General features: G+C 45.7%; 1 protein-coding gene across 1 annotated transcript in view; it reads left to right on the forward strand.

The window, feature by feature from the left end:
* kat6a (K(lysine) acetyltransferase 6A) overlaps window positions 1-27,284 on the forward strand; it is a 32,419-nt gene extending 5,135 nt beyond the window's left edge. The window contains exons 3-17 of the mRNA XM_041936475.1: window positions 8,181-8,289; window positions 11,718-11,833; window positions 12,212-12,293; window positions 12,514-12,628; window positions 13,006-13,319; window positions 14,791-14,903; window positions 16,186-16,301; window positions 16,846-16,987; window positions 17,820-17,981; window positions 18,464-18,557; window positions 18,742-18,973; window positions 19,920-20,118; window positions 20,227-20,916; window positions 21,178-21,439; window positions 21,554-27,284. Coding sequence (XP_041792409.1) covers window positions 8,181-8,289; window positions 11,718-11,833; window positions 12,212-12,293; window positions 12,514-12,628; window positions 13,006-13,319; window positions 14,791-14,903; window positions 16,186-16,301; window positions 16,846-16,987; window positions 17,820-17,981; window positions 18,464-18,557; window positions 18,742-18,973; window positions 19,920-20,118; window positions 20,227-20,916; window positions 21,178-21,439; window positions 21,554-24,942 — 6,135 coding nt within the window. The 3' untranslated portion in view covers window positions 24,943-27,284. The remainder of the gene's footprint in view (window positions 1-8,180; window positions 8,290-11,717; window positions 11,834-12,211; window positions 12,294-12,513; window positions 12,629-13,005; window positions 13,320-14,790; window positions 14,904-16,185; window positions 16,302-16,845; window positions 16,988-17,819; window positions 17,982-18,463; window positions 18,558-18,741; window positions 18,974-19,919; window positions 20,119-20,226; window positions 20,917-21,177; window positions 21,440-21,553) is intronic.

Here is a 27,284-nt window from a genome sequence, read left to right on the forward strand (position 1 = left end):
GTTTTGTTTGTGAGTCTCGTCTTCTAGCTAGATGGGGTATGGAGAAGCTGCTGCAGCGCTGAGGAAGTTGACATTTGTGCCTGGCATTCACACAAGCCTGTTTACTCTTCCTCCTGCGATGTTGCCTTTATATATCTCTCCAGAGGATACAGGCGTATTGTTGCTCAATCATGTGTGGCTTGCGAGCGGCTGTTGGTGTGTTGTTGATGTATATGTTAGTCTGTGCGAGTGTGTGTCAAAGAGATAGTCACTGCACACGAAAGACTGAGTCGGGTGGTGCATGGTCGCTCTCCTCCATTCTCCTACTCTTCTACTGATGCATCATTGCCATATTGCCCCGCATGATTGCTAACAGTTATGAGTTTGAGAGCGTGTGAGTGAAGGTAAGGGGGGGTGGAGGAAAATCAAAACAAATGGCTCAGCACTGGCTGTGACCCCATTTGCTGGGAGATTTGTGTACTCAACATGCTGGTGTTTGTGTCAGAGCGTTCCATTCAAACGGGATCCCAGACCCTATTTCTGTCTCCCCCGTCTCACCCTAATAGGGTACCATTGCCAGGTCATGAAGGGGGAGGTGAATGGGGGAGCGAAGTCAACCAGGGGTCATGGATATATAGATGGCAAACCTCATTGCCTCCCTGAGCGCCCGTTAGCAGTATGAGGCTATGGCTATTAGGTGGGATGGGCTTGACGCTGAGCTTTTGTGTGTGTGTATCCGCATGGGTATATAGTTGTGTGTGAGTGAGATGTTCATCCCGTCATAATAGGCGCGAGCAATATCCCTGCCCCGCGGTTGCCCTCTCCTCAACAGCTGGAGCGGGGTGAACCAGAGTTCTCGATGTGGACGTGCAGTGTCACGGTGAGGACGTGTGAAAAAAGTGACTTGTGGACAACATGCACTCACAGTCACATTTTCTGCACGTACATGGTGTTATGCTTGCGCTGATTTCCCTCCAAAACGCCCCACTGACCCCTTAGCAGAGGGGCATCCTACGGCTAATGTTTGCTGCTGGTACTGGTTGTAGAGCTGCAACATTAGGCAACTCTTATTATGAACCATAATAGATATATTTATCGGCTGTAATTCATTCCACTTTACTGGTATTGGATCGACCCCCACCTCTCTGTAACAGCACACTCATTACCTCTGCTTGTGTTTGCTCAAGGTGAAGACATCATGCATGTATCGCCACTCGCCCATCGATTATGTGCCTTGGGTGCAACCTGCCTCTTCGTCATTTTCTCTCTCTTGCCTTCCCATCCCCCGTCGCTGCTACATCATGTGTAGTCACAGGAGATGGTTTCGTGTGTTCGCTGGATGGGTGGAAACATTCTCAGGGTTAGCACTACACCACAGCAATGCTGGGGAAATGACTAAGTTGGGTGCCGTGAAATGGTCTCCCTTGACTCTATTGTCAATTTTTCTAGATTTCAGATTTTGGACAGATCTCAAAGGAAGAGATGAATTTATTTATTTGTGCTCCATTTCCTTGTTCCATTTCGTTTCCATTTTGCCTGCTGTTGACCTTTTATTAGTACCTAAAGTTGAAAAGGCTTTTTCCACTGTCTGATGGCACCAGCTTTAGCATTGTGCTGCGCTGCTGCCACAGACCCAGGTCTTGTTTGACAGTCAGTGGGACACACAAGTGGAGAAATGGAAGAACCTGTTGAGCACTCACCAGTTCACACAAATCTGAATGAACACCTTAACTTTGGTGATATCTTGCCATTTGTGGATTTTGGTGATGTTTTAATCAGACATCTGCTGCCGCCCCAAATACAATCTTAGGAGAGAAATTTTCTTTGTGGTTCTCAAAACAGTGAAAAATTATATTTGAAAACTGAACACGCAATGTGTTTTGAGTCATGCTGCTCAAGATGAACCAACAAACGTCACTCTAAACAGTTTCCATCTGTCTTTTGACATAATTATGATTAAGTTCTCTGTCACATGCAAAACAGATGCTGGACAGTGTGCATATGCAGTGCCAAAGCTTTGCCAGTGTGTAGCCTCAGCCATTGAAGGTGTCCGATTTGACCCTACTGGCTGCAGAAGAGCAACCAGGAACAGACACTTCAAGCCATGAGTCCATAGAAACTGCATTAGCAGCAGTGTCAGAGCCCAGGAGGGAGCAGTTACCTCGAGCTCACCAGTGACTGTGATGTGAATGTCATTTGGCACGGGAAGTGTAGCTGTGTGAGGCCTTGCGTATGGCTAACCTCACCACCCCACAAATAGAGCCAATGTGTTGAGCAGCTGTGGAAGTGACGGCTGGAGCACTGCCAGGCCCGCTCCGTTTGATGCAGTGATTTAGCTTTGTGCTCCCTGGCTAACCTCCTCTTTTAATGGAGGGTGATGCTTGGCTGAAAGGAGGGCATGTTGGCACAACACAGGGTCTTCCTCACTGTTGTAGATGTCAAGGAAATGTAGACCAGTTCATTTCCAGGCAAGCGGGCCTGCAGTGATTTCAGACTTGAAATGTCAAGCGTGCTCTTCTAACTGTCAGCTGATGTCACTTAAACATGCATGTTTTTGTGCTCATATATGAAAATGTGATGAAAGTGTGTCAAGGTGTGTCTCATGACTACTAGTGCTTAGTGCACCCAATGACTTTTGGAACAAGTGCGGATGTGTCTGTGTGTTGCTCTGCTGGCAGAGTACGTCCTGTAAAAGTGATCAATGCGTTTGTGTTTGAGGTGGGGGGCAGCCATAAGGGAAGTGTGGTGGTGGAGGGGGGTTGCTGAAATTGGGTTCCCATGTTAATGAGATCCTTGACTTGAGACGAGACAAGGACAACAGCAACGCTTTTCCCTCTTTCTCTTTTTCTCCTATTGCCTTTTATCTACTCTCCTCCATCATTTCTCCTTCTCCTCTCGTCCTCCCTCCATTGTTCTCTCCTTCCTGTCTCACTCTCATGTCCTCTGTCTTTAGATAACAGAAGCCAGTTTATAAAGGGGAAACCAGGCCACCACTAGTTGTTTTCTATTACCCATTATCTCCCTGTACAATGTTTCAGACAATGCTACGTATTGCCTCAAGTATTAATTTCAGCCATTTGAAAACAAAATGAAGAACTACAACACTGGAGCACAATGCTTCAGGATATATGGATTGTATTTGACAATGTTGTGCTTAAGTGATCCATAAAGCATGGGTAGATTTGTCATCTTGGTCTGACTTGGGGCCCTTCACCTGCCAGTTTGTGTATGTATAGGCGTGTATTTGTGGAGGAGCCTGTACCTTGTAAGACATGTTTGTATTGTATTTCAAGTCAACCCAGTCGTTGCAGCTAGTTGCTAACAGTTGCCACAAGGCGTGTCTTTTTGGCTCACAACAACATTTTGTTCCTGAATCCTCCTTACGTTGGGGAAAAAGAAAAGAGCACATGCCAAAGCATGACCACACAGGCTTAAAATAGATGCGCACGCCTCCACACACACAGACACACACATCTCAAGTCAAATGTCGGCCGTGACACTTAACTCAAACAGTCAGTCGATGTGAGAAATTTCTAGAGCGGCGTTGTGCTGTAAGAACAGTCCTGGCAGCCAGCGCTGGCCGAGGTAGAAAAGGCTGAAACAGGGAGGAAAAATGACTCTCAGGAGGAATTTGAGGATTGTGTTTCGCTATTCCAATATCCCTGTCGTGAAGGGAGGATTAGCTCTTCATTTTTTAGTATCTGTTGGGGATTAATTTACAGTGGCAGCCAGTAACTGAAGCCTCACTGTAACGCTCTTCTCTATAGAAGGTGTGTGTGTGTGTGTGTGAAAGGTGACGCTCGCTCACTTTTGGCTGGTGTTTACTCGAGCGCTCACAGGGCCAGTGGGAGCAGTTGACCTCCTCCGGCGGGGAAGGGGTTAAGCGTCAGGAATGATTGAGGTGTTGGTCGCACACAGGCTGCTCAGAGGACTGCTGCTGCAGATTTTCTCTTTCTTTACACTTTCCATTTCCATCCGCTCTCTTGCCCTCTGGATTCTTATTTTTGTCCTCGCTCTGTCTTTTTCCACACTCCTCTCCTCCTCTTTTCTTTCTTCTTGTTGCCGACTGCCATTTCTCTTCACTGACTCTGTTTTGCAGGCCAACATAGCTGTTTTCATTGTGCACTCAGATCATATGGAAATTGATAATGACTTGCTTTGGAATCGTGCAGGATAACCCAGTACATGATCACCATTTATATGATTTTTTTCCTGTGTGAATGTAAAATGAGATATAATATAATAGATATAATAGAGCTAATGCTTACACTTATCCTCTAGTAAGGCTCATCGTGCATGTCTCTGCTAATCTGCCTCTCTCTTCACTTTTCTTCTTTACAACAGTCCTCTCTCTGTTTACCTTTTTCTTTCCTTGCTCCCTCTCTACATACCTTTTGTTTCTCTTTCTCTCCCTGTCCCTGTGCTGTTAGGTGGGGTGGGGGGGGTGGGGGGCAGGGTAGGGTGTGGGGATGTTGGAAGCAGCCTGACTCAGAAGGAAATGAACCCAATAAATCAAGCTCTTGTCCCTGTCTCCTCCCTGCCAGGACCTGCTGCCTACCCAGCTCTCTGCAGCTATTTGAATTTGCACTGTTGTCCAGCAGAAAACCTCGTAACACCATCTTCAGTTCATGTCATGTTGTTGTTTTTCCCATTTTAAGAAAAATGATGGGACTGTGTTGAAGTACACGTTATGATCATAAATGAAAGTCTCCTGCGACGTTTTTCATGGTTTCCAAAGATTTCTGATGCTCTAAAACATACAGATTAGTATGTGCAAGTTGTGATAGGAGTTATGTGCATGTGAGGGTATGTTGAGGAAAAGATGTAATTTGTGGCCCTCCTAAAAATGAGCTCAGTCGTTATATTAGTGGTTTGCCATGTGATGATTACAGTATCTGCCTCTTAAAATATGCCATTATCACAGGCTAGCTTTCTGCAAAGAGCACGAGTGCTGCCAAATGAATTTAGAAGGAGAACGACATATTTGTGTTACTGACCAGCGGCTAGCTACCACAAACTCATAAATGAGTTGCATTAATTGAACCAACTTCTGGCTGACACAGTCTCAGCAAGAAGTAAACATGGGCTTCTTAAACAAAGTGTGCCATGCAGGTCTGTTTGTTTCTTCTTCGTAATATTGTAAGCACATCGAAATCAATCCTCACTCAGATACTTGAAGCAGGCAATGTCGGGAGCTCCGTGTGCTAATAGGATATTTTATACAAAAGATGCTTTATTATGAAGTGTCTTTAGTATATCTTGTTTCACAGTATTCAAATAATTGGCTTTATTGTGTCTGTAAAACCATCCACCTGCCCCAGGCTTTTTAATGTTTTATTGTGTTGCACCTTTGAATAATAAGTGGCATTATTAAGCTTCTTTGACCCTGATGAACACAAAATGAGGAAGTCAAAGTTCAAACAAATCTCTGCAGATTAGTTTGAATTAAACATGAATAAAAAACACAAAAAGTTAATTCTTAGTTATTATCCTTGTCGAGCCAGGTTGAAGTTGAGTTGTGAGTGCAGTGAGACTGCTCACGTTCCGTTTCAGTAGTTTTTTCATGTAGACTGGGAGTGAACAGCAGTTTTTAAGTTCTGGATTGGACTGAGTTTTATATTCTGGCTTGTCCACTCCGGGGCATTGTTGTTTTAAAGATTGGGCTTTATGTTTGGGCATGTGCCAGATCTTGCTGCAGTCCTGTTAACCTCTACCTTCAGTGTTGTGCTGCTGAGGAGCATCCCCACAGCATGATGCTACCATGCAGTGTTCGCACCGACATGCGGTGAAGAATCACACAGAACATGAAAGTTTAGCATGACGGCCAAAAAGCTCCACTTTGAGGTCGTCAGATCAAAGAAACTTCCTCCACTTTGTCTCCCATGAGCCTGCTGGAAGACACCAGCCCAGATGTCATGCGAGTTGTTTCGGCAGCGGCTGTCTCTTTGCTGCTCTGCCACAAAGCTGAGAACGTGGAAGCAGTCGGGCAACAGATGTCCTATGCAGTGTCTCCTATTTTCCTGTAGCTCCTCCAGAGTAGCCGTCGCTTGTGCTCTTCTCACATAGACACTCAGTTTTTGAGGACAGCTTGCTCTGGGCAGGCTGTGCCACAGTTACATTTTTTCCTCATGATCATACTGTACTTGGGGGGGTGTACTGTTTGGTACAATGTTCAAGGTACAAGGCTCATTCATTTATCATTCTGCAACCCAGGACAGCAAATGCTCGTCAAAATCATAAAAACGTAAGAGGAAATAATAATTCATAAGTGAAGCTATTTTTATAGTCGTGTGGAGGATGTGGGGCCCAATGAAATCTGTTTGAACTTCTTTCAGATTCAGTTTTATTTTTTTTAACTGAATTCTGTGTTTTATGACTTAAGCACATTTTGTCATGTGTTTAATCATGTGGTGGATAAATAAAATTTGTTTAGAACAATTCAATAAGAAAATATCTGAAATCTGAATGAGTATCAATGAATTTGATGTAACACAACATCACACTTTTTTATATCAAACGCGTCGTCCGCAGGACAGACTGCATATGCAGCTCGAACTCACGGGGTAAGGGGGTCCGACGCAGGATACTCTCACATTCTGACAACGTTCCTCCCTGTTTATGATGCCTGACCAGAAATGGACGTAGCTTTTTGATGCATCCATCTTTTGGCAATTTCTGCAGTATGCTGTGTTTTACAGTTGATTCTGTGCTTATTATCGAATTCTGCAATTCCGCCTGTGTTTTCTGTGGAAATCATAGGGCCCTAGATAAGTTGAGGAGTCTCACAGCCTGAGGAAAGAGGCTGCTCTGTAGTCCGGTGATACGGCTGCAGATGCTTCTATATCACTGGCCAGACTCAGCTGGATGAACGGGTTTGCCTACATTACAGGATTTGTGTAATAAAATTGACTTGCATTGGTTCCTCCTTCCACCAAATACACCTTGCAGGTGTATTTAACCTAAAACCACTCCTCACTCCTTGATCACACGCAGACAAGCTTCATTCAACCCTCTGTATGTCATCTAAAAACAAGTGGCTGCACCAGTGATGATATAAGCAGCTGGTTACTGGAGCTGTTGATTATTTTGCACTTAAAATGTGTGCTTGTAGATTTGTGTTTTTTTTTTTTATCTCTCTTATTAAATCCAAATTATACCCACTGCTTTTGAATAGTAAGATGGAAAAGGTAATGGTCACAGGTTATAGGCACCTGAAGTCACTGTACAGCATTATTAGAGTTTTAAAAACACTACCAACATTCATTGGTTTACAGGACATTAGTTGTAAACATCAGTCTCAAAGTATGAAGATTTTTATGATCAAATTATGATGAATAAAAATTTGACTTACTTCTGTCAGGTACTACTCAGCAGTAAACAGACTGTGTTGCTGAAATGTGGTATACTCTGAGGTAGCACTAAGCTACCACTTCCCCTCAGGGCTTCCAGACTCCAGCAACTTACAAGGAGAGTCACCCCACAGGCCCCCCACCCTTGCGTTTGTGCCTGTGTGAAGTGCACCTGTGGTGCCTCAGGGATGTGATTTTTCAGCTTTATTGGACACATAAGTCCTATTTGATGCCAGAACAACACGTTAAGTGTTATCTTGCCTTTTCCTTTCCCGGACACAAACCTGGTGTAGGTTTGCGCTTGTGTGCATATCAGTTAATGTGTTTGTTTTGTGTCTTGAGCACACACCTGCTGACATGGTTTGTGTTTTCCGGGACACACTCCAAGTTTCATGCAGCCCTAGAACTGAATGTCTGACGGCATGTTTCAGAATAAGTGTCAAAATGGGACACGGTGCTCTGGAATTAAACTCCTCAGCCAGTACAACGAAAGGAACTGAGTTACAGCTTTTGATCAAACGACGTAGGAGTCAGCAGAGAAATTGACACACGATGGCGGCGTCTAACATGACATGTTGCATAAATTATGGAGGCTCACTCATCACAGTCCCTCTCATGCGCTTCATTATCCTGAGCTGTCTGTTCACAGATCCACATGCTGTATGGTGTCTTTGTCGTTTTCAGTTCTTGGCCAGTTACTACACACAGCCACAGTCATCCTCTGTGGCAGGACACACAAGGCCACTTTGTTGTTTTCATTTGTACAATTAAGCTGTTAAGTTGACTGACAGTCTCCGCTTTCTCTCCCCTCTCCCGTGTCCCCCTTTCCCTTCTGCTCTGTCCCTCTGCCAGCCGGTGGCAGAGCCCATCCCCATCTGCAGCTTCTGTCTGGGGACCAAGGAGCAGAATCGCGATAAGAGGCCGGAGGAACTCATCTCCTGCGCCGACTGTGGCAATAGTGGTGAGTGCTGCTTTGTGACCAGTAAGGCCTGAGATTCTTTAATAACCCCATAGTGTACACTATAGAGTATGGAACAGCAGTATGCCAGCGACGGTCTCAAAAACGCAGATTTAGATAGCCAGGGTTTCATACTTCAGTTAGAGTATACACACTTCAACTACCTCATCTTCAAATATATTCAGTTACCTTCATCTCGTACTCTTCCTGACAATTGAACTGAAACGTAACCACTGAAAATGTGTTAACACGTCAGCTTGCATTGCAACTGCCTTCGTCTCCTGCTCTTCAACTGATGTTTCAGATGCTTCTAATCTATTAATCTTCAACTGATTATTCAGATGCTTTCAGGAATTCTGGCAATTTAAGTTTTACCTGCCTTCATGCTCCTACTCTTCAACTGCTTTTAGCATTTATATGTTTAACTGAGTTCATTTGCTTTCAGTGGTTACAGTTCAGCTGACACTTCAGTACATTTTTTCACTCACACAATTCAGCTTTGACCCTGATGACTTTAACCACTTTAACTTCAGCTGATGCTTGAAGATTAGGTGTTGAAACCAGTTAACCATCAATTTACACTTCACCTCCATTTAGTGCTGAGTCAGTTTCAATTAATTTTGCTTTCAGTTAATTGACACCCATTAACTGGTAACTAACTGGTTGAGTTTGAACTGAGGCACACACTTGGCTTCATCGCCCAGTCAGAACTGATGAAGTGATGGTACTACCTGTCACTTCATCAGTGTCGCTTTCGTTTGCGAGAGCTGTCCTGCCGTCACTGCTCAGAGCCAGCTTCTCTGCTCTGGCTGGCTTGACTTTTAGCTCATCCTTCTTCTCCTCAAAGTGTTCTCCAGTGTGTTTAGTCGTAGTAGCTCTGAATTACGTAACCTACTTTGACTGAAGGTACTGAACTAACTCTTTGAATCCGTCGCCCTCTGCCTCACTGACTGGCAGCATGTGGGTCTCAATCATTCAGGACATCAGCTAGGTAATGACCTTTGACAGGCGCGCATAACAATTTCTCCCCATGACTAGCAGCGACATGATCTTTGGCTGTAAGCCATCCTTGGACATGACTGCCAGGCGCAGTAGGGGTGTGCGATATGGCCAAAATCTCCTATCACGGTATATGTAATTTTCTAATAATCATATTTGATTATTTTCTTCTTTTATTTAGTACTTTCATACCAACAGAAACAACTGTCTGACATGAGGCAATACTTGAGTTAAAGACAAAAGACTCAAAATAGTAAAACTCATTTTCTTTCTAAATGTAAGCTTTAAGGTTCCAAATGAGAGCAGCAGAGATGCATTAGAGGTGCATCATCATCATCATCATCACCACCACCAACCGCCGCCCTTACGTGGTAAACACATGTGGTAAACAGTCCTGCTGCCCAAATCACATGACCTTGCAACTCAGCTGGATTGCTGCATCGCACTGCCTCCCCCAACATGTAGCAGATGTGAACTGTGGACAGTGTCTATAGAATCAGGCTCGAACGTTCTTTAGAGTTGCCTTTTCACACATGTAGCACATTTGCCCATATCAGATGCTTTCTGGAAATTTAGTTCAGGTGAGTTGGCTTGCAGGTGGAGGAGGATGGCTCATCTGTAATGATGACTGTTTCTGCGTTGATATCCATACTACATGTACATGGGCGTATTGCAATATCAAGAAAAGAGTGGAAAGCAATATAGAGGCAGGCAGAAACGAGTTCAGGGCAGCTTCACTCTGTGTAATGTCATCAACGCGCCCACTCGCTCACTTTCTAACACTGACAGCGTGTAAATACGACTTAAGGCATAGCTCCTGCAGTGGAAACAGTATTGCCAAATCTCTACTGGTGGACTCAATTCTACCATTGCACGGTATATACCGTCATACTGCCCAATGCCATGGTACAGCATGCATTTATCTTTGTTGTCTTTCTCGCAGAAATATTCCCACACCAAGCTTTATTTAGCACACTTCATTTTTAAGCTTATAGGCTTTTCACACTGTACTTAGCCCATGGTTACGGGAGCTGGTAGCTCCAAGCTGTGTGTGTGCTGAGTGTGTGTGTATGCAAATTAACCTATAGATCAGGGGTCCTCTGACATTTGTCCAAGGGTCAAGAGCAGACACACGTTCAGCTAAAAAAAAAAAACCCATGAATTTATTTAGGTCTAATTAGCTTAGTGTTGTTTACTATTTTAATCAGCCTATATCAGTGTGAGTAGACTACTGAAAATGTGGAAAATTCTTAACGATAACTATCCTTAACTAGAAGGTGCTCCCAGGCAGTTCACTGAGAAGTTAATTAAACCAGTTTCTTTTTTGTCTTTAATTGGCGGAGAGGGTTTGGTTGTACTGTTAACAGCAGGAGAAGAGAAGCCTGACAGTGCAGAGGAGAGGGAGAGACGCTGCTGCCAGAAGAGCTGCTGACTCTCTCTGGTGGCGCGCTGTTGGTGTTCTCTTTTCATGCCGTTATCAGTTACATATTTCGTTTTTCACTGTGTGAGAAAATGGACATGTGGAGTGAGAGCATGTTTCTCGGTCAGTATGTGAGAAGGCAGATTTATGAATTCATTAACATTCTGCGGGCCGGTGGGGAAGCTTTGATGGGCCGCATGTGGCCCGTGGGCCACCAGTTGACGGTCACTGCTATAGACCAACATGCGTCGCTGGTTTACAATATTCCCAGAGATTAACGGATTACTGCTGACATCCCTAATTTGAAGTGAAGCTTTTACTTTTTTTAACTGTCATTTGGTCTCATGCCACTACTTATATTCGGGCTGCCACTTCAACTTTTTTCTGCATTTCAACCATTTGTTCAGCTGCTAATTTTTAGCTGTGGCCACACTTTCTGTGCAGAAAACGTAGCCTGTTCTTGTTCCCTTTAGAATTATTCTTTATAGATATAGTTCTGTTGTGTTATTTTGGTTATTTGTCTTTGATCTCTGCCCATTTGTTCGCTCCAGGATGCCATGTTTAAACTTTTTGAACTAAGATGAACATAATGGTTGAATACACAGATACTTGCCCTGGTCTATGTTTTCAGAAAAAAAATGTGTTTCCTTCAAAATCTCTTTTTCTCTACCAGGAGTTGTAGTATTGTCACAAAGGCCTGGCATTGCTTCGTGAAAGCAGAGGAGAGATTGTGTTGCTCCTTTTTCCTCAGTGGTTTTCTGTCCCAGACAAGTCGTCCTGTTTGCTGTTCTTCAAACAGAGCAAAAGCATTGCTCTGACAGATTGTCATTTATGTTTGAACACTCCTTATGCAGCCAGGTTTGATTCAGTGAGGGCTTTCAATTCCAAAAGGAGCTTTTTTTTTTTCCTGGTACAATGATGCAAGTGGGTCATGGCTGTCAGTCAGCAGCGACAAAAAAAAGTCTGTGACGCTGACGCACTTGTTTGTGTATGCGTGTCTGTCTACCTGTAGGCCACCCGTCCTGTCTCAAGTTCTCCCCAGAGCTCACAGCGCGAGTCAAGGCTCTGTGGTGGCAGTGCATCGAATGCAAGACTTGCAGCAGCTGTCAAGATCAAGGAAAGAATGCGGTGAGTGGATGAGTGAATATGGCGGACTGGCAGCTAAACAGCGTCTCTGATCGCTCTCTTCTCCACTTCAGTGCCAGATAGAGATGCTGATAGACATATCTGTGGTCCTGGGATTGAGCTATTTTAGTCAACCTCGGCTTGATTTCACTCTTTTCTCTTACTTGTCAAGTGAGGAATCATTGTTATTCAAATGTTTGCAGGGAGGTTGAACAGTAAGAAAAAATGCACAACATACTGCCATCTGTGAGGATGGAGAGTAAATTAGAAACAAAGTTACTTAAACCAGTCATGGTGGATATTATATTAAGTATTTTGATGCATTTCTGTGCATAAATATGTGGAAAATCATCAATGTGTGTGTGTGTGTACACTACACAGGACAACATGTTGTTCTGTGACTCCTGTGATCGGGGCTTCCACATGGAGTGCTGTGATCCTCCCCTCACGCGGATGCCAAAAGGTAAATGAACAGGACTGCTCTGTTAAAGAGTGCACAAAGCTCATACAGTGCTACTCTATATGACATTAAAGTCACACTAAATCATTTCTTCAGTTGTCAGCTTCTTAATCTTAATGAAGCACCTAATGCTTTATCATGAGGCAAAGAAATGTATTCAGTGCACTGGTATCTGCACTAAACCTGCCTTGTCTCATGTGTGTTTTTTCTGTTCCTTTCCCAGGCATGTGGATTTGTCAAATCTGCCAACCCAGGAAAAAGGGAAAGAAGCTTTTACATGAAAAGGCAGCACAAATCAAACGGCGCTACAACGCACCACTGGGACGGCCCAAGAACAGGTAAAGAAATACCTAATGGCATCTTCTTCCGTGTCAGCCCAGTGAAGAGCTGTAGCAAGATGCCATGTATGTGCTTTACCAGAGTGCAGAGGAGCTAACAGCCTACTCTTTAGAATGAGCTTAGAGCTATTTTTTCTTTTATTGCCATTTCTCCTCTATGTGTAATTTAGAAATGTCTATATATATATATATATATATATACACACACACACACACACACATATACCCACACACACACACACACACCAACTTAGTGTAGGGTGCAGTTGTGGTCCATTATGTACATATGTGGTCCCATAAGCAGGACTCTGGACTCAGCAGGCTGTATTGCTGCCCCCACATAGTCTTCAATAGACTTTTCACTTGTCCATCCACAGGCCGGGGCGGCCTTTTAAGAAGCTGGGGCGTGGCCGGCGGAAGCGTTCGGCCTCAGCCAACTCATCCTCCAGCTCGTCTTGCGAGGGTTACCCCGGTGATGACCGGCTACTCTTTTCGCTGCGGGACGACGACGACCTGTCGCAGAGCAGCCTGCGCTTCAACAACAAGACCAAGGGCCTTATCGATGCCCTCACAAAGTTCTTCACACCGTCGCCTGAGGGCCGAAAGGCACGGCAGGAAGTGGTGGATTACTCTCAGCAGTGCCGCATCCGAAAGAAATCCCATCGCAAAGGAGAAGGAGATGATAGGGGGGGTAAGGACGATTGTGAACTGAATTGAAAATAAGTGTATGAAGTTCATGTATTTAAAATTGATATCATAAATGGCTGCAGAATCGCAGTAAACTTAAGTGACGTACATTAAGTGATGTAAATGCAATGTGTAGTGTTAAGTTAGAGACATAAGGCTAATCTGCAACAGCACAGCAGCAAAATTATACATGAACTGACTGCTAAAAATGAATAATAGACTGTGAATTTGAACATCTCAAAACCTTGCACTGCATAAATTGGCAATAGTTACATTTTAACGAATCATCAGCATCTTTGCATCTTTCTTTAAAAACATTGACTCTGATGTTATGTATTTGGAACTTTGGAAAGTTTTTGCTTATGCATAAAGAAATTGCTTTGTAATATGACGTGGCCACGTGCAGTTCGACTTCCAGTGAACTTTCTGAGGCCAAAAACACATGCACAGAGTCTTATAATAATAATGTATTCATAGTTGTGTTTTCATGTGTTGAATCACCTGAAAATAAGAATTGTTGTGTTTTTGTTACCTTAGAACGAGCTCTTTGTATTTACAAAGGGAGCAGGTCCTCTTCCAAAGAGTCCGCCATGTGACACTACCATGTTTGTCCAATAGCCCAGAGAGGACAAACTAAACACTGGCTCTAGAGGGTGCCTTTCGTGTTTTTTGAGAGTTTTGCGGCCACCATAGGCTCTCCTACCCACTTGAAAAGGGAGGGATGAGGCGAGGGGTATTCAGCTGGTTGCAATCTGCAACCTCATCACTATATGCCACTAAATTCAACACACTGATCCTTGAAGTAGAAGAGAATAACTGTGACAGAGCAGGTGCATTGGGAACATTCACTGTGTTTTACCTCTCTTGAAGATTTTGATGTACAATGGATAAGCAGGTTCAAACATACTGTCCAGAAACTTTTCAAAAGACAAGCGATGATTCAAAACCAGCATACATGTGTATTAAAAGCCTCATCAACCACATTAGTAGGTTTATCATTGAAAATATTTGTGAGATATAAAATATATCTGTGCTGACTGAAGTATACCATCTATGATGTGCTTTACTTGTGTATTGGGAAACTTACATGCAGCATAAGTATGCACAGTAGGTAGCACGTTCACCTTCACTGGTTAGCATGACCTAAATGAAGTGGGACACATTATCTGAGCACTTCATATCCTGTGTGTTTGAGGGCTTAACTTTGAGCTCAGTCCAGTTGAATTATTTAGTAGAAGCATAGCAAAAAGAACTAATGACAGAGCATTTGATCTTTCACTCCCATCCGCTGTGGTAAATTAACAAAATGCTTCCTACTTTAGAAAGAAGATAGTGTTTGATTATCAGGGTTCATTTTAAGAGAACTGTCAACCATGTATAAATTCCTCAATGTCCAATCAGCAGAGACCTTGGCACCCTGTCTAACAAGCTTCTCACTAGACTTGCATTAATGTTGGCTGTGCTTCTGTCCTCAGACAATCAGGAAGGCAGCGACTGGCGCGATGAAGATGACAAACTGCCTGGTCACGAGAACCTGACGGAAAAAGACATCGAACTGTTCAGACACATCCAGGAGTTGGCACTACAGGTACGCAGACACATGATTAAATGTCTTACAAATTGGGTAAATGAACAGAGATAGGACAGTGGTTAATCTGATGAAGGGCCAACTAAAGTTGCGGAGTGAGACAGCATGAGCAGGGGAACCTTGGAGGGACTTGTGAGTCTGTGACTGAGTCATTGGACGTGATATTGTGTAAACCCACGGCGTGCGGTGGGCAAGCTGGATTTCAGTTGTGATGAGAATGTGGTCAGAAAGAGCAGAGTCAACAACACCCAGGTGGTGAAAGATGTAGTCACTGACTCAGATGTAGGCACGTTTGTGGGTGGAAAAGTCAATGAGCTGTGAGAGACCATTGTGTTTCAGCACAGAAAAAAAAATTGGCATAGGACAGCTGCCAGATTCAACATGTATATTAAAATCATCCATTACTATAGATGCAGGGCAGGACGACGAGTATAGGACTTTTCTGAGGATCAGTTTCAGCTTCAGTCCAGGATAATTAGAGACATATAGTGAGTTTTGTATCCTTCTTGTGATTGATGGCAAACTCTGGTCCATGTTTGAAGGGGCAGGGCCGGTCGGTAACCATACGCTGGAGGCACAGCGTGGTCGAGTGCATGCCATGTCTCAGTTAGGCATGTAAAGTTCGTGCTGGTGTCAGAGAGAGATCTTATGTTTGATGGAGTGAACATTGAGCTGGGCAGCTCAGTGTAGTTACACTCGAGAGGAGACATGAAATAGCCACATTAACGACCATTTTCATGCAGCACGGCAGTAGATTGACCTGAGTGCCATTTGCTTAGCCAGTGTCACGGGATCATATAAAACACTGTCCTGGACAGCTACTGGAATATTCACACCAGTGTTTAAGTGTTCGATGCAGGCAGAGCAGTAAGAGTTAATGGTGTTTGAAAAGGGTCGATGTGGTTATCTAGGCTGAGTAGCAGTGGATTAGAGTACATGATCATCATAAACGACAGGCAGGGATGTGCAAACTGGTCTTGTAAAATTCTGAGGCAGTGCTTTTTCACAGCTCCACTTGGAGCGCCTTCATCATGTAGCAGGTAGCTTAGTCTCTCTGAGTAATCTTTATCTTTTATTGGGTCCTGGTTTGACGTGTTTGTTAGACACCTAGTGTTCTACCAAGCTGTTATGTTAGAGTGTAAAATCCCAGGCCAGCAGTCCATGGTGTGTAATCTGTCTTCTTACCACATGATCTGCCAATCTCTCCAGTAGTAAACCTGGAATTGACCTAACATGTCTCTCCTTCCCTTTCTTCCTTCATCTTTGTTACTCATCCAAACAGAAAGTCGGAGTGACGGGTCCACCAGACCCTCAGATGCGCTGTCCCTCAGTCATCGAATTTGGCAAGTTTGAAATCCAGACGTGGTATTCGTCTCCCTACCCCCAGGAATACAGCAGGTAAACTAATGCACCATAATGAAGCACAACAGCATGATGCACTTAGCTCTTAGTCCAGCGTGTAATGGAGCTCAATTACAAGGTTGTTTGCATTACCACCTACTTTGGCAGGTAACCAACCAGAGCCACCGAGGTAATTTGATTCAGATGTCCTGAGGGTGTATTCATTTTATCATCTATGTGTATGTATGAAACTGTTGAATAAAATCTGGTATACTATTCTGCCTGCCAAGTTTGCTTTTAGTAGGCATTTGAATATTGACCCTGTCAAAGAAAAAAATACCTCTATTAACCCTTAAAATGTTGTTCAAATCCTGTTGGCTCCAAGTATGTCCCAGGCTGTGAAGAGGCTTGAGAGACGATAACAATATAATGCTTAAAAAATGGCAACAAAGTAAACAATTGTCAAACTAGTTGCCACTAAATGTTCTGTCAAGTCATTGGTTAATGCACAATTCATTACAGCTCTTGCTGTGTCTTTTTATAACTTTTCTTTTTTACCTATCCAGTTTTCATTGCACTCAACTTCCTTTTCCCTTTCCAGACTACCCAAACTCTACTTGTGTGAGTTTTGCCTGCGCTACATGAAGAGCCGCAGCATCCTCTACCAGCACATGAAGAAGTGCAACTGGTTCCACCCCCCTGCTAATGAGATCTACAGGAAGGATGATGTCTCTGTATTTGAGGTGAGGAGCTCTGATGGACTAGATGATGGTGGTAGTTGATGAACTGAAAGGCCAGAAGAAAGATGAAATAATGTAAATGATGGTGGATGACAATGTAACAGAGAAAGATGGGCCTTTTTTTTTGAACAGGCAAACAATAGCAAGTTACAGCCATGTGCTTTACCAAAGACAAGATTGTACTTAATGTCCCAGCTGTAGCCTGGTGGTCACCTCAGTCTACACACAGTTGTCAGAAGTGGATTCCATGCTTTCCATACTATTACCAGAGCCCACTAATTTTTATTTTTAGCTGTAGGAGATTATTCACATGCATGGCACAACTTTATGAATACACAGTATGCCGAGCAGTCAAATTCCTAAGGTGATTAACTCACAGTATTCTTTTGTTTCTGACATCTGGGAAAGTCACTGTTATTATTAGGAGAATTCATAATTAACAATTTACATTGGAGCTGTTTTTCTGGGTCTCATAGCACAGCAGCAGATTAATTCAGTGGACTGTTGTCTGCAGGCCATGGCCACTGCAGCTCCTGTTTCCCCGCTCTGCAGTCCATCCTCGCTCAGAGGAGAGCAGAGATAGCTGGCGAGCTGCCAGCCTGAACCTCCCTCCTTCTCTTTCTCTTTACAGCTCTTTGTTTCTCTCCTCCACCCTCTCTATCTGCTGGGGTCTCCAGAGACGCAGCTGAGATCATTGCCTGACACTAACTTCTACTCCATTCACCTTCACTTTATTCCACAGCTCTCAAACAGCAGCTTGGACTGAACAGTAGTCATTAAGGGTTAGGGTTGCATTGTGTTGTACTAAGGTGTTTTCTCACTAATTCCACAACAGGTTGATGGGAACGTGAGCACAATCTACTGTCAGAACCTGTGTCTGTTGGCCAAGCTGTTCCTGGACCACAAGACCCTCTACTATGATGTGGAGCCCTTCCTTTTCTACGTCCTTACCCAGAATGACGGCAAAGGTTGCCACCTCGTTGGCTACTTCTCCAAGGTATGACCAAGATGCTCCCGGCCTCGTCACGTGCTGGATTTGCAGTTAGAATATGGTATCATCAGTCTTCACACCACCACCACTACCATGCCTTTTCATGTTGAAAGAATACAGACGTCTGGGAATTGTAATCAGCCTGCACAAACCTAATACAACAACTACATGAACCAAAATGGAGAGAAAAATACATTAAAATTAAATGGAATTGAAATGCATTGGCTTCCCCCCACGCTGGTGCATTCCTACAAACATACAAATGCTCGTGTTGTGTCCTAGCTAAACACTGGGTGCTGTGAGCTCCGTTGCCCCTCTGTGGCGTTTGCAGTTGCAGGTGCTCCCATTAACATGCCACCTCGCTGCCAAAACACAGCAGTTAGTGAGCAGCACCCTGCTGTACACCCACACAGGCCTGCTCTGTGATGTCGTTTCCATGATGTGTTTTCCAATGGTGGAATGTGTCTGTGTCTTTCCCTCTTCTCCAGGAGAAGCACTGTCAACAGAAATACAACGTATCATGCATCATGATTCTTCCACAGTACCAGCGCAAGGGCTATGGACGCTTTCTCATCGACTTCAGTAAGGGCTTGAGCCTTACACGCGCACACACACAATCAACATCAAGAACTGTGAAATATATCCGTTGATACCATTTTTTTGATCAGAAACAAAATTTTCAAAAATAGAAAAAATACTGTGGCGTGCTTCTTTGATGGCTCATGGTGTTTGTGCCTTTGTTTTTTTCTTTCCTCTTTCCCTGCAGGCTACTTATTGTCCAAGCGCGAGGGCCAGCCCGGGTCTCCAGAGAAGCCTTTGTCGGACCTAGGTAGGCTGTCCTACATGGCCTACTGGCGCAGTGTGGTGCTGGAGTGTCTCCATGAGGTCCGAGACCGGCAGATCACTATACGACAACTTAGCAAACTGACCGGGATCTGTCCACAAGACATCACCACCACTCTGCACAGCCTCAACATGCTGGAGCAGCGAGGAGACAGGTCAGACACAGGACTGTCATACACACCATACACACTATATTATTATATGGATCACTCAAATGATTCATACTGTAGTTCCACATGGTTCTCCACATTGCATAGTGTTACATTGTGAGGTAAACAAGATGCTTAGTGAGCTGTACTTGTTTTTATATTTGTCATAATTCCCCTGCACGAGCATGCTATACAACTCAGTGCAGTGCAGAGACGAAAGGAGAATCTGGTTGCCAGACGTTACTCAGTCACAAAGTATTAAAGGCTCTTGTAAAGCTTAACCCAAAGGAAGCAGAATATGGCTAGTAGCCAGGTTTCACCTTGCCTGTAAACAAAGCCAGCACTTAAAGACTACTTTAATCGCTCACATAGTCCATATAATAACATGTGGATGCAGTCTAATGTATTTAAATTTCACTGACCATCAATACTGGGTAGGTGTCTCTTTGCTGCCTTCATAAATTGACTTCAGTTTGAATCCCCAGGAAGCATGATAAGCCGTTGGAGAAGTGTAATAAGCAGTGTTTACGTCAGTGGTTAATATTCTGTCAATGTCTGGCGGTACTGATGTGTAAAACACGGTTTTTGAGTCATAGTGATGTGAACAATGGCAAAATCAGTGGTATCACCAGAAAAGTGGCACAGTTTCACAGAATGTTGACATTATGAAGTTTTAGTTTACAATATATACAGTACACCGACAGGTTTCCTAATGCATGCTTGCACGGCGTACCAAAAGTGTTGTAAATGTACATGGTTTTCATGGTAACCATACACATGTGCACACAACACTTCATATGGGCTCTACAGGTGAACATCAACACAAAAGTGTAGATGCATACATACATATACTGACATAGTCCGGTTCATCTAATTTCTTTATACTTGCATGTAGAAACACATGCATACAGAGTTATAATGCTCCTGTTTCTTTTTGCTGTGGTTCTGTAAGGCTGGTCCTGGTGCGAAGGGAGAAGCTGGTGGTTAGTCACATGACTCGTCTCAAAGCCCGGCCACGGCAGCTAGAGGTCGACCCCGAGTGTCTCCGGTGGACTCCTGTCATTGTCACCAACACTGTGGTCTCTGACGCCGATGGAGATGATGATGACGATGAGGAAGATGAGGAACCACAGGAAGACAACCGCAAGGAGGTAAATATTCAATTTATATTTGCTCTAGGTTAAATAATAGGTTGATCTCAAATTTGCTGTACACATTTATTGATTTTTTTCATTTTATTTTACTTACTCTGTAAATAGATCAAACCAAGTCACAAGGTCCCACCAATGCCCTGGCAGATACGCCAAGGGAAGAAGAGGGGCGAGGAGGAGGAAGAGGAAGAAGAGGAAAGAAAGGGCTTCCTGGTTTTTCCCATTAGCCAAAGCTCTCCAACATCCCCTTCCATTCGCTGTCCACCACCTGTCCCAGAACCAACACGACCCCCTCCCCCGACAAATGGAGAACGCAGACCAAGGGGACGCCCACCCAAGAACTGGCCTTGGGGCAAGGTCAAAGACAGCACACGGGTGGGACGACCGCCTAAGATCCGCCCAGTGGAAGATGAGGACGATGAAGATGAGAGAACGGAGGGAGGAAAAACCACAGGCTCTGGCAGCAGCCCCCCCTCCCTTTTCTCCCTGGACAGACAAGCAGAGTCCACAGCTTTTCACTCATTGGACATGGCCAGGCACCCCTCCATAACCCCCACACGAAGAGGGCGGCCCCCAAGGAAAAAGAGAGGCCCTAAGCCCAGACTGACAGAAGGGCCTGGAGAGGGTCTGGCTCAGCTTCCTGTGGTTTCCAGGTTGAATGAGTCTCCACCTGTCAGGAAAAGCTGCTTCAGTGAAAGCAGTGAAGAAGAGGAGGATGATGATGATGAAGATGATGAAGAGAGGAGGGCATGCTCCCCACCCATCCTCACCAAGCCTGCCATGGGGCTCAAATGCAAGGTAAGAAGCTAAACACTGTTCAGATATACTGGTACTGAAATAATGTTAAAATCTCAGAATTAAGATTGATTCGTGTTGATGAGCTCAAATTTATCCAAATTTACTAGCATTGGGCTCTATTTATAACTGGATTTGTGTTCATGGCATGGACATTAATATAATCTTATTGATCTGAGACAGTCTGGGTTCTTTAAGTCTGTAGTTGTCATTTTAAACAAATTTTCAAAGGCACACCTAATTCCCCGTTCTGTATCTACCTAGAAGCCACTGAGGAAGCGTCGTTTTCGCCAGCGAAGCCACCCTCACAGCAGCGTGGTGACAGAGACAATTTCTGAGACCACAGAGGTGTTGGATGAGTCCTTTGTAGACTCAGACTCAGAGAGGCCTATGCCCAGGCTGGAGGAGGAGACGCCCCTGGGCCACCCACTGCACCGCTACCCCCCAGCTCGCTCTGCTCTGAGGCTGTCTGACCCAGCACCCAAAAGGGGCCGACACTCCAACCTCACAGATTCAGAGGAAGACGGTGAGCAGACAGGCTTTTGATGCCAAAATTGCAGGACTGGATTATTGGTTTGTATATTTACAGGCACGTCTGCAGCTTTATCTAACACTGGCTTTTCTTCTTGCTTCCTCTCAGAGTTAACACCTGTGCTGAAGCCTGTCGCTGCTCTGCCGGCAACGCCATCAGAGACCCTAGTGTCCAACCCTGACGTACCAGTCAAAAAGAAGAAAGGCTGGCCCAAGGGAAAGAGTCGCAAGCCGCTGCACTGGAAGAAAAGGGGACCTGGGAAACCACCTAGTGGTGGGCCCAACCAGCGGGCAACTGCAGACAGCCAGGCCCAAAGTGGGGATCCTCCACCCCCCAAAATCAAGATGAAGCCTGGCCGCAAGCCACGGAGCTGGTATCTGCAGCGCGCCCAAGAGGAGGCAGAGAGGCAGGAGCAGGAAAGACAAAGGCTGTTGCAGCAGCAGCTGGACAAAGATCCTCAGCTGCTTCAGACAGATGACCGCAAGCGAGTCTGCAGAACCAACACTAACAGAGACAACAAACAGAAAGACTCTGATGAAGAAGATGACTATCTCCCTAAGCCTGTTGAGCAGAAGGTGCCAAAGAGGCGAGGAAGACCACCTAAGAACCGCGCCCTACGGCAGCCACCCCAGCCAGCCCCCAAACCACCTCCCACCTCTGAGCCAGAGGAGGAAGAGGATGAGGAGGAGGAGACTGAAAGAGCCTGGGAGGAAGACAAACCCAGCCGTCCACCGTCTCGTCCCCTTCTGTCTCCTTCTTCCTCTTCTTCCACCTCAGGGCCCCGGGCCCCACAGTCCCGGCCTCAGGACACAGATATGGGTGACAGGGAAGAAGACGATGACGATGAGGAGAGGGAGGAAGAGGAATACGGCAGCATGGGTAGTGGTGGTGGTAGTATCAGTAGACGAGCAACAGTCACGCCAGGATCAGGAAGCAGGCGCAGTGAAGACCATGATGCAGATGATGAAGGTGACGGACACTTGGAGAACAAGAGCAACAGCAGCAACAACGGTAGTAAGAAGAGAAAAAGTCCGGACTCTGAAGATGAAGATGATGATGAAGATGAGGAGGAGGAGCCTGCTTCCCGTGCAAGCTCTCCTCCGGTCAAAGAAGAACCCCAAGGTGGAGAGGCTTTTTTAGACATGGAGAACAGCGTGGCGCGGGACTATGTCAGCAAGCAGGAGGAGGAAGAAGAGGAGGAGGAGGAGGCTGAGGAGGAGGTGCTGGAGGCCAAGTGTCGGCCCTCCTCAGCTGACCCACAGCAGGAGGAGAGGCGGCGCAGGGAGCAGGAGGAGTCTGCTGCAGCAGCTGCAGCAGTGGAAACGGTTACGGCCATGTCTGTTCCTTCGGAGCCCATGGAGCTCCAGCCTCTGCACCCGGACGACAAGGATGTCACGCTGTTGATGGAACCCCAACACACACATCCACACTCCCACCCTCACCAGCACTCTGACTTCAAAGAGGAGCTCGGCCACCATCACGCACACCACCCCCATCACCACTCCAATGAGCTGGACCTGGAGACTATGCAGGCCGTCCAGTCCCTGACACAGGGGGAAGCCCAGGAAGAAGAGACTGAACCCCAGCCACACCATGGGGCCTACCAGGACTGCGAGGAGACCCTAGCTGCCTGTCGGACCCTGCAGAGCTACAGTCACACAGGGGAGGCAGAAGAGGAGGCGCTGGCCTTAGTGGAGGAGTGCGGGGCCTCCCAACACAGCAGCCCCCTCCCTAATCCGCCAGTGCCGCCCCTGCCCAGTCAGTCTGTGCGCTCGGTGAACAGTCCGGGGTTGCCCTCGAGCATCATGGACACAACACCAGCAGGGCAGAGGGGAGGAACACCTGGCCCCACGGGAGCAGGGAGCAGTGGTGGAGGTGCTGGAGGGGGGTACACCCAGATCACGCCAGAGCATCCCAGTTCTCTGTCTGCCCCCTCCCAGCAGAACATGGAGACGTCGCCAATGATGGATGTGCCGTCTGTGTCGGACCACTCGCAGCAAGTGGTGGACAGCGGCTTCAGTGACCTCGGCAGCATAGAGAGCACTACAGAGAACTACGACAACCCCAGCAGCTATGACTCGACCATGGGCGGAGGGGGCAATGGAACGGGGAACGGTGGGAATGGAAGTGGACTGTCAGCTGCTGTAGTTGCAGGAGCTTCCACAGCGTCCTCTTCATCAGCCTCCTCTTCTTCAAGCTCAGCCACCCCGTCCTCCTCCTCCCAGTCTAACAGCTGCTCCTTTGTCCCAGCCCCCAGCCTCACATCTTCCACGGGAACTGGAGGATCCCAAATAGCGATGGGCAGCTGTAGCCTGATCCAGCAAACGGGACCAGGGCCCAACAGTGGACCAGGTGCCAGTAATGTAGGCAGTGCTGTGCCCCAGCCCCCGCCACCTCCACCACCGTCCAACACCCCCAGCTGTGGCATTAAGTCTCCTCAGAGCTGTGGTGTGATCGAGAGGCCGCCCAGCACCAACCAGCAGCAACAGCAGCAGCAGTCACAAAAAAAGGTTCCTCAGCAGCCTCCTCAACAGCAGCAACAAGCCCCCAACCCTCAGCCTCCACCCTCAGCCCCACCACCACCGCCACAGCAACAACAACAGGCCCTGTCCCAGTGTAGCATGGGCAATGGCTTTGCCTCCACACCCATGATCATGGAGATTCCAGAGAGTGGAGGTGGAGGAGGGGGCCGCACCCTGTATGAGCGCATGGGTCAGGACTTTGGCACAGGAGGCTACCCTCAGCCCTCGGCAACCTTCAGCCTGGCCAAACTTCAGCAGCTCACCAACACCATCATGGACCCCCATGCTATGCCCTACTCCCATTCAGCCTCTGTCACCTCCTACGCCACCAGTGTTTCTCTCTCCAACCCTGGGCTGGCCCCATCACCCCACACTCCCATCCCACAGGGCCAGCCCACTATGACCCCACCTCCTAACCTTAGCTCTGGCTCGATGAACCTGGGTTCTCTACAGTTGCAGTGCAACATGCCCACCACCAACATTGGTCTGGGACCCCCGCCACACACGCAGCGGCTACAGGGCCAGATGGCTACAGTCAAAGGCCATATTTCCATCCGGTCCAAAGCCACTCAGCAGCTGGCCCCAGCCCCACACCAGCAGCAGCTCTATGGCCGCAGCTCAGGGGCTGTCGCCATGCAGGGCACGCCGCGCACATTGGCAGTGCAGCGTGGTATGATGCCAAATCTCATGCCTACGCCAGCACCATACAGTTCCGTGAACATGACACCCCTTAATCCCATGTCAGCTGGCTACCGAATGCCCCAACCCATGATGAACAGTGGTTATCACGGCAATCCCCCATACATGAATCAGCCAGCCCAGTACCCCATGCAGATGCAGATGGGGATGATGGGAGGGCAAGGTTACCCACAGCAGCCTATGCAGCCCAATCACCATGGCAACATGATGTACACTGGCCCCTCCCATCACAGCTATGCTGGTGTCCCAAAACAGTCACCTTACATGAGTAGATGAGCCAGCCAAGAACTGAAGAAGAAGAAGACATGGGGCCAGAGCTGATACTCGCTGTACTCTAAATGTCCATTACTCCTGTGCACCCTCTCCAGTGCCACGGGAGGCACAAGTGAGTGTAGGTGATTGGAGACAGAGAGGGTCTTTGGGTTTCCTGTTTTTCTATGTAGTCATTTTGTCCCTTTTTATTTGGGCTCGTTCCCCTCCCCTCCCAGCTGGCTGTGTATGGGAGCAAGTCAGTAGGATTCCGGGCTGGGCTGTGTACATGGACCTCAGCTGTACCATGCTGCTTCAGGCCAGGCCTACACAGTCCTCTGTAATGTGGTTTATCACAGGCCCAGGAGTCTCCTCCTCATGATGTGCAGGAGGAGATTAGGGGAGGACAAGAATGACGAGGAAAATGCACAGAGAAAGACAATACAGGAAAACCTTGCTTTGTCTGACTGCGTATGAAAAAAAACAGTGGTTAACTGAATATATTCAACCATGCACACAATCTTTTAATTGATATGGGAAGCCTTACCTTGAAAAAAGAGACAATGAAACATTGTAGGCGGACTCTTGTTTTGTTAAGCATAATGTTGAATCCTATTTTTGTTGTCATTGTTTTTTTTGATTGTTTTTTGAAATACTCGTGTGCAGTCCGACCTCTTATATGCTTTGGTCTTTATATGTGTGGCATTTTGAAATGGTGATACCTTCTTGCTCTCTCAGAAATACCCAAACATCACTGTGGCCATGCGGACAGACAGCTTTTCACCTAGTTCCAGAAAAGCAGAGGAGTGGGGCCTACGGTGTTTGAGGTGTTGAGTTGTTTCTAGAGTCTCTGGCTTCCAGGATGGACGGTCGGTGTTGTACCAAAAACAGCAAAGACACAGAAGAGAGGAGCGTGTTACTGTCTTATTATATGTCCATAAATGAAACAAGTAGCATTATTTTCCAGTTTGGCGCCACTCTGAAATGTTAAGATGTAAATATTCTGGTACTTCCCAATATCCAGCACACACACACACACACACAAACACATACTGGCTAGCTGTCGCCAATTGGTGGCTAGCTCAGGAAAGTACAACATTCAGCTGTTCTTGTCCACACTCCACTGACAGACGGTGTACTATGTCAGCCTTTTTTAGCAGTTATGGGAATGCAGAACAAACGGTGGGGTTTCCTTTTAACTGCTTTAAGGAAAGTCGGTTAACTATAGCTGACCTCCCCTCCTTAAGTGTTAGTGACCCAAAGAGGTCGAGGAGTCTGCTTTTGAATGGTGTATTTTTTCTGTATATTTTTTTTTTTGTATTTTCTTTTCTGCAAATTTCTGCACTCCCATTGGCTAGAAATATGGCTGTAGACAGTTAGCCTTTATAAAAGGTGTGCCTAAATGCCTGATCTAGTGCATGGTTTGGCCCTCACATAGAGGCACACTCATATGAAAGCAGGGTCGGAGGTGAGTAAGTGTTCGAGGTCCTGTTGGTAATGGCGTTCAACTGGCAGGGGAAACGGTTGACCTTGTTGCTCCATGTACCAGTATTCAAAGTCAAAAGAGGAGTTTTCATTTTCCTGCAGACCTGACATTGCATACTTTATTTGTGTGTATTGTTCTGTTCTGTACTTATCTTTTGTTGTGTTTCTTTCTGAATTTTATCAGACTGGGCAGCTTTCTTTTATGACACAAGCTGACTCTTTTTGACTTTAGAAAACCTATTGTAGAGAAAATGTTTTTTCTATAATATAAAAGGAAACTCTGACATTGATATTGGTACTGTCATTTTTTTCACTTCTGTTTCAGGAAAAAAAAACAATACATATTTTTTAGCTCGCCTCTTGGGTAATAATTACTAAGAAATTCAAAATTTAAAAAAATTACCACTCACTTTTAGTGACTTTAAGATGCCTTTAACCTCTCCATTCCATCTCATCTCTGGAGTTTTTCTATCTTTGTGTAGTATATTAATGCTATTTTAAACAAAAGGACTACAAATATCTAAAGGTCACTTGGCATTCTTTTCTTTTTTTTTTACTTCTTGTGTGTGTATAGGATGACTTCCTTACATTTAAGAGGCATGTAAAAAGGAGCTCAGTATATTTCTGTCTGTTTATATCGCTTCCCTTTTTGTATCCTTTGTAATTGTACATGTTGCGTTGTATGCTAAGAGAGCGCAAAATAAAGAGAGCAGTGGCAGCTGGGCACAGTGAAGGTTGATTTGCGCTCAGCAGCCTCAACTCTCTACTCTGTCCCTGTATGTATTTCCATTTATTCTGTTTTTTTTTCTTTCTTTCTTAGCAAGTACTTTCAAAGAACTCTGTACATTTTAACATAAAATGAAAATAAATTATGTTGAGCCATT

The sequence above is a fragment of the Chelmon rostratus genome, chromosome 5 (assembly GCF_017976325.1).
Source record: "Chelmon rostratus isolate fCheRos1 chromosome 5, fCheRos1.pri, whole genome shotgun sequence".
NCBI classification, from domain to species: domain Eukaryota; kingdom Metazoa; phylum Chordata; class Actinopteri; order Chaetodontiformes; family Chaetodontidae; genus Chelmon; species Chelmon rostratus.